The sequence below is a fragment of the Dermochelys coriacea genome, chromosome 24 (genome assembly GCF_009764565.3).
Source record: "Dermochelys coriacea isolate rDerCor1 chromosome 24, rDerCor1.pri.v4, whole genome shotgun sequence".
NCBI lineage: Eukaryota > Metazoa > Chordata > Testudines > Dermochelyidae > Dermochelys > Dermochelys coriacea.
Genome location: NC_050091.1, coordinates 13687510 through 13698312, shown reverse-complemented (window position 1 = coordinate 13698312; position 10803 = coordinate 13687510). Strand labels below are relative to the sequence as shown.

The window sequence follows — 10803 nt, the reverse complement described above, 5'->3', positions numbered from 1 at the left end:
TGTCCCCTCCCGCCTCTTCTCCCCCCCACCGCTGCACTGCACCCCCACCCCCCAGGCATAGGGGCCAGCCCTGACTGCTAGGGGAGAGCCCCCCCACCCCTGCCACACAGCGCCCCCGCCGCCCAGGGCCTGACTGCCCCCCCACCTCGCCCCCTGCGGAACCCCCCCTCCCGACGACCAGGGGCTGACGGCCCCCCCGTCCCCGCCGCTCAGGCACTGACTGCCCCCCCCCCACTTCGCCCCCTGCGGAACCCCCCCGCCGGAGACTAGGGACTGACTGTCCCCTCACCTCGCCCCCTGCCGTATCCCCGCCCCCCCCCCCCGCCGCTCAGGGACTGACTGCCCCCCCACCTCGCCCCATGCAGCATCGCCGCCCCCCCCCCCCACATCGCCCCCTGCGGCACCTCCCGGAGACCAGGGGCTGACTGCCAGGGGAGCATATTGATTGTTCTATCTCTGCCTCCCGGGGCGGGCTGGCGATGCTAATTACTGGGGTTTAACTCCGCCTCCGCACCCCGCTCCTGAGCCAGGAGGCCAGGGGGATGGGCAGAGGATCCTCAAAGGGGCAATTTCCACACACTGATGAGGGATGAATATTTCCCAGGAGGATGCAGGCTGGAAGATTTTAGCTGTCCTGTTTAGTAGGTGTATTACAGTAGCTCTGCCAACACGATTGGGCCCTGTGGTGCTGGGGCCCCATTGGGCCAGAGACAGACCCTGTCCCCGCTAAGATCGGGCCCCCTAGGCAGGCCGTTGCTCAGACAGAGCGAGAGCCAGCCCTCAAATAGAAAGAGGCAGGAGTATGCTCCCTGCTTTCTGGGTGGGGAAACTGAGGCACAGAGTGATACTGTGATCTGTCAAGGACACACACAAAGTCTGTGGAAGAGACAACAGTAGAACCCAGGAGTCCTGGCTCCCAGACCCCACTCCTCTCCCCTCCCCGGGCTGGGATAAAATCCAGGAGCCCTGGCTCCTAGACCCCCGTTCTAACCACTAGACCCCACTCTCCTTCCCGAGCTGGGGATAGAACTCAGGTGCCCTGGCTCCCAGCCCCCCCCCCGCTCTAACCCTTAGACCCCACGCCCCTCCCAGCAGCCGCAGTGGGTCAGGGAGTCCAATTCTGTGGCTGGATTTAATAAAGGAGTTGGGTGATTTTGTGACCGTTTAATAACATTTGTTACCATGGCAACAAGGCTAATGATGGAGGCAGGGTAATCAGATGTCCTGCCTTAGGGGGAAGTCGGTTTCCCATACTGGGGTGGGGGGGGGCAGGGAGCCAGGACTCCTGGGTTCTATCCTGGCTTGGAAGCGGAGTGGGGGCTAGTAGGCTAGAGCAGGGGAGGGCTGGGAGTCAGGACACCTGGGTTCATTCCCCAGCTCTGGGAATGGGGCAGAGGCTAGTGGTTAGAGCTAAGGAGAAGCGAGGATTCTTATTTCACCTACATGTTCATGGTAAGTCCCTTGGTGACGATGAACTCCATGGAACCGCTACCCACTTCCCTTTCTAGTTTAGCCGTCCCAGTAATTCTCAGCTCTCCCCGGGGGAGGGGTCTGTTACCCAGACCCTGGCTGTGGGGCTGGGACCCCGGGACCCCCAACAGGACCCCAGCGCTCCTGGGAAAACAGCCCCCTAACGGCAGGGTACACAGCAGCACTGGGAACTGGGAGGGGAGTGGGGGCTAGTGGTTGGAGCAGGGTGGGGGGACAGGACTCCTGGGTTCTAGCTCCAGTTCTGTGCAGAAGTTTCACCAACTTTTTTGTTCCCCTAACAGCCATGGTGCATGTTCAGCTTCCCTGCTCCAGGTTTCGGCCCTGACTATTTCTCTGGCTCAGATGAGAAAGGGCCTCAGTAGGTGGTTTCAGCTGCCCTGCAGCTCCCTGCACCCTGGCACCGGGGGGTTCAGTCACCAGGCAGGACTGAACCCAACCTCCCCCTGCTAGAGCTGAGGAACCGGAGGTACAGAAAAAGGAAGCAATTGCTGCAGGTCACCGCAGGAGCCCCAAAGGGAACCCAGGAGTCCTGATGCCTAGCTCCCCCTTGCTCCAACCACTAGACCCCACTCTCTTCCCAAAGCTGTGGATAGAATGCAGGAGTCCCCAAGACTGTAACCATTAGCCCCCCCCTCTCTCAGAGCCCCTACTCCCTTCTCAGGGATAGAACCCAGGAGTCCTGGCTCCCAGCCCCCAATCCTCTAACCCATTAGCCCCCACTCCCCTCTCAGAGCCAGGGATAGAACCCAGGAATCCTGGCTTCCAGCCTGCCCCCAGCTCAGATCCATTCTGTCTCCCGTTGCGGTGCTCAATTCAATTACATTTATTACCCACAAACAGCAAATATAAACAACCAGGAATAATTGGGAGCATCACTGTGCTGGTTTCATCTTGACTGGAAGCCCTGGGGGGATTGGACTTGGGGAGGGGGGAGTCACAGGGTTGTGAGGTGTGGGAGTGCCACACACACACACACACACACACAGGTTATACCTCTCAGACCCCAAGCTCAGGTACCCCTGCAGGAATAGCAGGGGGCTGCGGGTCAGGAGTGAGGGGCACCGGCAGACCTGGGGAGGGGGGAGCCCAGGGCTGTGCTCACAGGGGGCTGTGGGTCAGAAGTCAGGGGCACTGGCAGAGCTGGGTATGGTGGGGGGATGTAGGGCTGGGCTAGCCAGGGGCTGTGGGTCGGGAGTGAGGGGCATTACGTGGTGTGACTGCCAGAACCAAACCTATTCCCTCTCACTGGCCCTGTTTAAAAGGACACCTCCAGCCCCAGAGTCCAGGCCAGATGTTTCCTAGCCCCAGCCCTGTCCCCCGCCGGCTCCTTAGCTCACTTTCAATTTCCAGCAAATGGGGAACCTGGTTCCTTATGTCTTCCCAGGCCTTTCTTGGGGCTGCAGCTGCAGAGCTGGGTCGGGCAGAAACAGGAGAGACGGATCCAAGGGCCCTGATCTCCCACCGCCTGGCTGGAGGTGAGTCCAGCCAGCAGGTTCCTGGGTGGGTGGTGGGAAGGCTTGAAGTCCTGGCAAGAGACAGGTGGACAGGGTTGGGGGGCAGGGGGGCAAAGAAAAGTGAACGCCCCCCCCCATGTCTCATGGCTCCAAGAAGGCTGATTCCCTGCATCTCCTGGCTGGGAAGGACCCAGGAGTCCTGGGGCATCAATGGCCCATGAGCAACAGGGACAATCCGAGGGCTGAGAGCAGAGACTGAAGGAGCTCGATCTGTGAAGTTTCTCCCAGAGATGGCTCAGAGGGGACTAGATCCCAGTCTGTCAGTTTCTCTGTGGGGAGAAGATTTCAGGGAGCAGGGGGCTGGTTAGCCCAGCCAGGACAGGCAGAGCGAGAGTTGATGGCTGGGGTGTGAGGCCAGATGAATCAAGACTGGAAATAAGGGGCAGATTTTCCCCAGAGGGGGGAACAGATCCTTGGAGTGACTGTCCCAGGGACAGGGCAGATTCTCCATCATTGTGCTTTCCATCGAGATCAGGTTTCTCTTGCTGCAACCTCAACCATCAGATATGGGCTGGATGGAGGAATCCCTGGTTCTCTGGCCTCGGCTATGCAAGAGGTCAGATGGGATGATTGGACCAGGAATAAAACCCGAGAGTCTGAACTCCCAGCCTCATGCCCCCCCAATCAAATCCATGATCCAAGCAGGAAGGGCCAGGGGGTGTGATTGACATGTGGCAAATCTGACACCAATCAAATCCAATTTCAAGGCCAGCAACCTGTGGAACACCTTGCTACTGGATGCTGCTATGGCCAATTGCTCAGCCAGAGGAAAGGATGTTGGGTCAGACAGGGAATGCCTGGAATTAAAGCGGTGGCCTGGGGGACTGCCACAGGAAACTCATTGCCAGTCACAGCACAGAAGCAAGCAAGAGGTGTTCCTTTGAGGAAGGCTGCATGTCTGACAGAGGTCAGGGAAGTCAGATTCCATGACTTTCCGTGACCTCCGTCACTTCTGCAGCCACAGGTGCTGGCTCAGGGGCTGCCTGGGCCAGACAACCCCTGGGCCAGCAGCTTGGGTGTGGGAGGGGGGCTCAGGGCTGGGGCAGGCAGTTGGGGTGCAGGGCAGTGCTTACCTGGTGGGGGGGGGCTTCCCAGGGCATGTCCCTGCAGCTTCTAGGCAGAGAGGCCAGTGGGCTCAGTGCACTGCCAGCCCTGCCAACCCCACCCCCCAGCACTAGTGGGGGTCCTGGGCCACCCCTGAGCACCTGCTGCACCCCCCACCCGAGCACCCCAGGCCCAAGGTTTAGTCAGGGGTATATAGTAAAAGTCATGGACAGGCCCTGATTTTTTGTTTACTGCCCGTGACCTATCCATGACTTTTACTATATACTCCTGACTAAGACTTGGGCCTTACCTATGAGTAATGGACAAGTGGAGCCTTTATAGCCAGGAGTCAAAACTTGGAGCAAGATGCTTGGCAAGGGGTTAGACCCACCTGCTTAGAGCAGGAACCAACCCCTAGGCATAAGGGGCTGGCAGAGAATTTCCCCCACAGGGAGATTATTCCCTCCTTATCCATTAAGGAGTGTCTTGTGCCTTCCTCGGAAGCAGCTGGGCTTTGCTAGAGACAGGACACCGGGGTAGATGGGCCCGTTGAGCAGTTTCTCTGTTCTTGGGTGTTCCAGCTTTAGCCACTGGACCCCATCCCCCAAGGCAGGAATAGAATCCAGGGATCCTGATTCCCAGCTCCCCCCGCTCTATCCACTAGACCCCACGCCCCAAGGCAGGAACAGAACCCAGCTCCCCCTGCTCGAACCACTAGACCCCATCCCCCAAGGAAGGAATAGAACCCAGGGGTCCTGAGTCCCAGCCCTTAAGAAGGCCCAAGGCTGCCAGGTGGAAAGCCCCTTCCAGGCACAGAAGCACAGCACTTTCTCCTGCTGGTCAGGCATCTGCATTTGTGAAACCACTTCATCTTTTGAGGTTTTCTGCATCAACCAGATGGCAGTTCCCCTCCCCGTTGCCTGCCCCCAGCCTCCTGAGCCTCACGTATGCCGGTGACACTCAGATCTGTGCTGGGGATCTGGCTGGCCAGGTGTCACATACATTTATTCCCAGCAAGAAGAGAACCCAGTGGAAAGAGCTCTGACCTGAGGGCAAAGTTGCTCTGAACTCTCAGCCTCCTGCCGCTGCTAATTCATAAATCTGTCTGTCTGGAACCCAGATGGGCCCCAGATCGTTCCAGTCTCGTCTCCGGCACAGCCCAGGCTAGGGGCTCTCAATTAGTCCCCCCGTACTGAGTCCAATCACTCATTTGCCAAGAGCATCTTCTGGAAAAGCCGCCAAGTGTTTGTCCAGCTGTTCTTAAAACCCTCCAGTGATGGGGATCCCAAAACCACCCCTGGAAGCCAATTCCAGAGCTTCTCCCCCTTGAGAGTTAGAAAGTGTTTCCTAACATCTGACCTAAAATGTACAAACTTTTAAATTTGGGGGGTAAAAGTGCTGAGTTTGCCGTTTAAAAAGAATCGTTTTTTAAAAAACCTTGAACCTGTTCTGTTTTTAACCAAACAGCCTGACAAATAGATTTTTTAAAACATAAAAATCACTGTTTTTTCCCCAAAAAACAGTTTTCAAAAATTGAAGCTTGTGCTAAAAGCTGTTTTCTGTAAACTCAAGACGTTTACGAAGCCTCCAAATGGTTTTCATCAAAACTGGCGGTTTTGAATCAAACCCCAAATACAGTTATTGGACCCTGATTGGGTTTTTTCCCTTACCAAAAATCCATTTTCAAAACCAAACATTTGGGCTTAAAAGAGTTTATAAAAACTGAACATTTGACTCAAACCCCACGTTTTTTCTTACCAAAACTGCCATTTTTTATCCATCCCCCAAAACATTTACTGAAACTCCCAAATTTGACCCCAGTCAGTTTCTGAAAAATGAAAACAAAAAAAAAAAATCCAATTTCCACTTTTTCCATTAACAAAATTGCATCAAATTTTTGAAAAGGAACCAGACCTGGTTTGCAATTCCTGGTGAAAAATCGCTGACGTGTCCAACTGGCTCCATCCATTTCCCTATTACGCCAGGGCCCTTGCTCTCACTTAGGAAGGAAAGGGCTGTATGAGGGTGCTGATACTGCAAAAATCCTGGGCACAGAATTCTCAATGCAAGAGGTGGCCCACAGCTCTGTCTTGTAGCAGTGAGTTCCATTGGCCATGTCCCAGTTGCTCTGAGAATACCCAGCCTGGATAATCTGGAGGACCAGAGGGTGCCCAGAGAGGTTCTCTCCAATGGTACGTTCCTAACTCTCTGGTATTTCTCCCTTCCTTGTTATCCACTCTTCCTTTTACCCTAGTCTGTTGTCATTTCTAACCCCTCTTCTGTCTCTCCCCAGGGCACCAGGGACCGAGGCAACATGACTCTCCAACCAACCACTGGGGCGAATTCCAGCCAGATCCCAGCACCTGTGCGCACGACTCACCTCGCTGCAGCCGTGTTGCTCTTCACCACCTTCCTGGTGGGTGTGGTGGGGAATGGGCTGTACCTGTGGGTGCTGGGGCTGAAGATGAGGAGGTCAGTGACCATGCTCTTGTTCCTGCACCTGGTCTCTTGCTACCTTCTTTTCACCCTGCTGATCCCCTTTTTTGCTGTCTATGTCCTCCTGGGTTTCCACTGGGTCTTTGGCACGGTCATGTGCAAACTCCTGAATGCCTGTGTCTCCGTGGGCATGTTCACCTCTGTCTTCCTTCTCACCCTCATCAGCCTGGACCGCTACATCCTCACTCACCATCCCATCTGGTGCCGGCATCACCGCACCGTGCCCCAGGTCAGGAAGCTGGTCCTGGGCATGTGGCTGGTCTCCTTAGCTCTCAGCGCTCCCTACCTGGCTTTCCGGGAGACCCGCTTGGTGGACGGGGGCAGAATCATCTGCACCAACAATTACAGCTTCTCCAGAGACTGGAATGGAGTCAAGACACAGGACCTGGGCAGACGGGTCCATCTGGTCGTCTTCACAGTCCGGTTCCTTCTGGGCTTCCTGCTGCCCTTCTGCACCATCGCGGGATGCTACGGCCGTGTGGGGCTGGAGATTAAGGAGAAGGGGCTGGCGCGGAACAAGAAGCCCTTCAAAGTCATGGGGGCCGCAGTGGTTTCCTTCTTCCTCAGCTGGCTGCCCTACCATCTCTATCATGGCTTGAAGTTCTTCAACGACAGGTGGGAGATGGACACCCTCCTGGTCATTTACACTCTCACCTTCTGCTTCAACGCCTGCTTCACCCCTGTCCTCTACTTCTTCGTGGGGCAGCGGTTCCAGCAGGTGTTCAAGACATCTCTGCTTGCTCTGCTTCAGGAGACTTTTGCTGAAGACCTCAGTGGCAACGGCGCCATCTTCCATGAAAGCTCCGGGGTAGCAGCTGGCAAGTTGGAGCTGCCTGACCAACTTACGGGGCCTCTGGTTTCAGGGTCAGGGAGCTTAGAACCCAGGGTTCTAGATTAATTGATGTAGAGGTTAATGGTCTTTAGCTCTCCTGGCATCAGAAAGTCTGGTTTGATGCAGCAGGCTCAGAATAATGGTATGTTCTAAAGTGTCACAGGTTCCAGATTTCTTTATGAGTTCACAAAAATCCAAATCTTGACTGAGTCGAGAACATGATGGATTCTCATTCATCCCCCTTCAAGCCCCCTGGTGTCATTTCATATGTTCTAAATTCTCAATGTGTTCTATAACTGAGTGGGTTCTAGATATCTACTCCTTTAAACTCCTGATATAGCCCTGTATGTTCTAGCTTCCTGTTTTGACCTCTAGCTTCATGAGTTCCTGACGTATTTTAGCTCATCTAAAAACCACAATTTCTCTGTATGTTCTAGTTTTATGATTGGTTTAATGGGTTCTAGGTCACTCATGCTTTAAAACCCAGGTGTTATCCAATTGGTTATGGATTCCTGACTGTTTTAGAACTGTGCATGTCCCAGATCTCACAATACTCAATAACTCAAGGGTTCCTAGTTTAGTCTAGAAGTACATGGATTCTAGATCACCATTTAAAACCCTGGTGTGACCCTGTGACCGGGGTCCTAGTGGGGAGTCAGCTGTGGTCACTCAATTAGGGTGAACTGCAAAGAAGGGGCAGCCAAACCCCAAAAAGCCGGTGGATGTTCCAATACCTAGATTCACCAAACTAGCATAAACCAGCTCCTTTATTACCTCCAACTGTGTCCAAACACAGTTCCCTTAAAGGATCCAGCCTCAGGCCTCCATCCAGATACCCACATCAAATATGATGAAAATTTTTGTAAATCGTATTCCATCGTATAAAAGAAAAAGGTTCTACCAACCCCAAAGGATTGGATACATCACCTCCTAGGTTAATGAAGGTTTCATATCTCACCCAGATACATGCTACAGCCAATTCTTATCAACTAAACTAAACTCTTTTTTTTAATAGAGAGTAAGGTTAAAAGATCAATATACCTATAGAGATGAGTTCAATCCATTGGAGGTTCAGATTCACAGCAGAGATGGGGAGCTTTGTAGTTGCAAAGAGTTCCTTTAGAATTCGGTTCATAGGTCATAGTCCAATGTCCAAATCTCATACTCCGGGCGAACCAGCATAACTGGGACCTCAGTCTTGCGACTCAAACTTCCCTGATGAAGTCTAAGCAGATCTGAGATGACAGAATCAGGACCCAAGGATCTTTTATACAATTTCATATCTTTTGACAAGTTGGAATTAATTCCTCAGGGAACAAAAGGTAATTAAGATGACTTTGAAGGAGGTCCATCACCAGTACTTAGCTATACGAATTAACATAAGGCCATTTGCTTGTTTTTCCACCATTCATAGTACAGTTCAAAGAGATGAATACTGAAATGTCCTGTGTTTACAATTCACTTTCATGCTAGGATGTTCTTTTGACCTCAGGGTCTTCCTTAACATAGGCTTTCAGTTAAGCCACTTCCTTGGGATTTGGGTATTTGAGGGTTACCCTGCAGCTATTATTTGCATGATCAACTTTTTCCCTTTCTCCCTGTTCTGGAGGGTCAAAATTTGACCTCTTTTGTGTAATAGAATCCATTGGCTGGCTGGGTGTGTCCTCTTTGCTAATGGCCACAGGTGCCAACTTTTGTCAGTGCCGGTGGGTGCTCACAACCCCCCACCCCAACTCCTCCCCTCCCTGCCCCATTAGATCCCTCCCCAAATCCCTGCCCCGGCCCTGCCTCCTCCCCCAAGCGTGCACTGTTCCTCCCCCCCAGGCTTGCTGCACGAAACAGCTGTTTCGCAGTGCAAGCGCTGGGAGGGAGGGGGGAGAAGCAGGACCCAGCAGCACGCTCGGGGAGGAGGCAGAGCGGAGGCGAGCTGGGGTGGGGGGCTGACTCCGTGGGTGCTGTTTAAATTCCCTCACCATTTTAATTCCATTTGAAACCTTTTCAAAGTTATCCACTCTGGGTCTTTCTAAAGCAAAGTCAGTGGATCTACACACCTCAGAAAGACTCTGGCAGTTACGAACTGGAACAAGTCTCCCAAACAAACTGGAGATTTCTGTATACAGTGATTCATCCTGAGTTAACTTGATCAAATCACTTCCACACCCATCAGTTGCAGCAAGCTACTTGCAAAAACTATCCTGAAGATTTCTCTCTTCAGGAATCTTTCTAACCAACAACTCATTTTTCCACAGAAATTCTGCCCTTACCCTTTTCACCTTGGGCTTGCTCTAAAGGAACATTTTCCTGAGCAAGAACAGACTCTGGGTTTCACTTTAATCCAGAATCACCTCTGTCCCATTAGGAGGATTTTCACAACCCCCCCCTTTCAGGTAAACTGCCAGACTTCATATTCACAAGATTAGAAGCATTCTCTTCCTTGCTACAAGTTTCCACACATACAAGTCAGTGGGTAATAGTCAAATCACCTTCATGCTTTCCTTGTGCCCTGGCTATATTATCCTGATCAGACAAGGTTGTCATATCTTTACCCAGCAACACACTAGCAACAGGCAAAATAGAAGCACCAGAATTGCTTGGTCTCTGGGAGTTATTTATGACATTAACTGGATGAAACCTAGTTACAATATCATCCTTAGCAGACAAATTCAGGACCACTTCCTTCCTGGGCTTTAGTTGTATCCAGAATCAATTCTGGGTCAATTAATACATTTTCAACCATCATAGGCTGACAGGCTTCTTCTGTCTGCTTTACAGACAGAAAAGAGCTGGAGAAACATTCCCTTTTAACAGACACACAGCTTGGGATATCCTTTCCCTTTTCCCAGCACAAATGGCTGTTCATGGACAATTGCTCAGAGATTGAGGTAGCTCCCTTCATGGGCAAGTCAATACCCCTGACAGACACAGGAACATTTCCGTCACTGTCACAATTCTCCACCCAGGTAACAGGTAAGGTGTAGGGACACTCATCTTCCACTGACCTCGCCTTCCTAAACTGGTGATTAGATAAAGCCATCAGCTCAGAATGCTGCCTAGGCTCATCCAAACTTTCTTTGCCTTCCCCTCCCTTAACAGATAAGGCACTATTTGTGGAAAAGCAGTTTATTACACTGAGCTACTTAAAGCACATCACTTTTACTTGGGCGAGGCTTACTTTCCCCAAGCTTTACTAGCCAACATTCGTCACCCATAAAAAATTTACTCGTTTCTTCCTCAATCAGGGCTTTAACCTGATCACCAACTTTAATTTTCTCCAGAGTAATTTCTTCCTGAGGCTTATCTAATGCCAGATTCACTTTTGAGATACCAGACAGACAATTAGGAATTTTTTCCCCACACGTGCACTGCTTCTTTGCAGAGATGGACAGCCATCTTCCTCTGACAAACATTTGGAGAAACCCTCCATAG

General features: G+C 52.2%; 1 protein-coding gene across 1 annotated transcript; it reads left to right on the top strand.

The window, feature by feature from the left end:
- Positions 1–2881: 2881 nt before the first annotated feature.
- Positions 2882–7904, top strand: LOC119848103 (probable G-protein coupled receptor 33). Its single transcript, XM_043501916.1, has 2 exons — positions 2882–2966; positions 6343–7904. The coding sequence occupies exon 2, from the start codon at positions 6364–6366 to the stop codon at positions 7441–7443; it is 1080 nt and encodes a 359-aa protein (XP_043357851.1). The 5' UTR covers positions 2882–2966; positions 6343–6363; the 3' UTR covers positions 7444–7904.
- The last annotated feature ends 2899 nt before the right edge of the window (positions 7905–10803 follow it).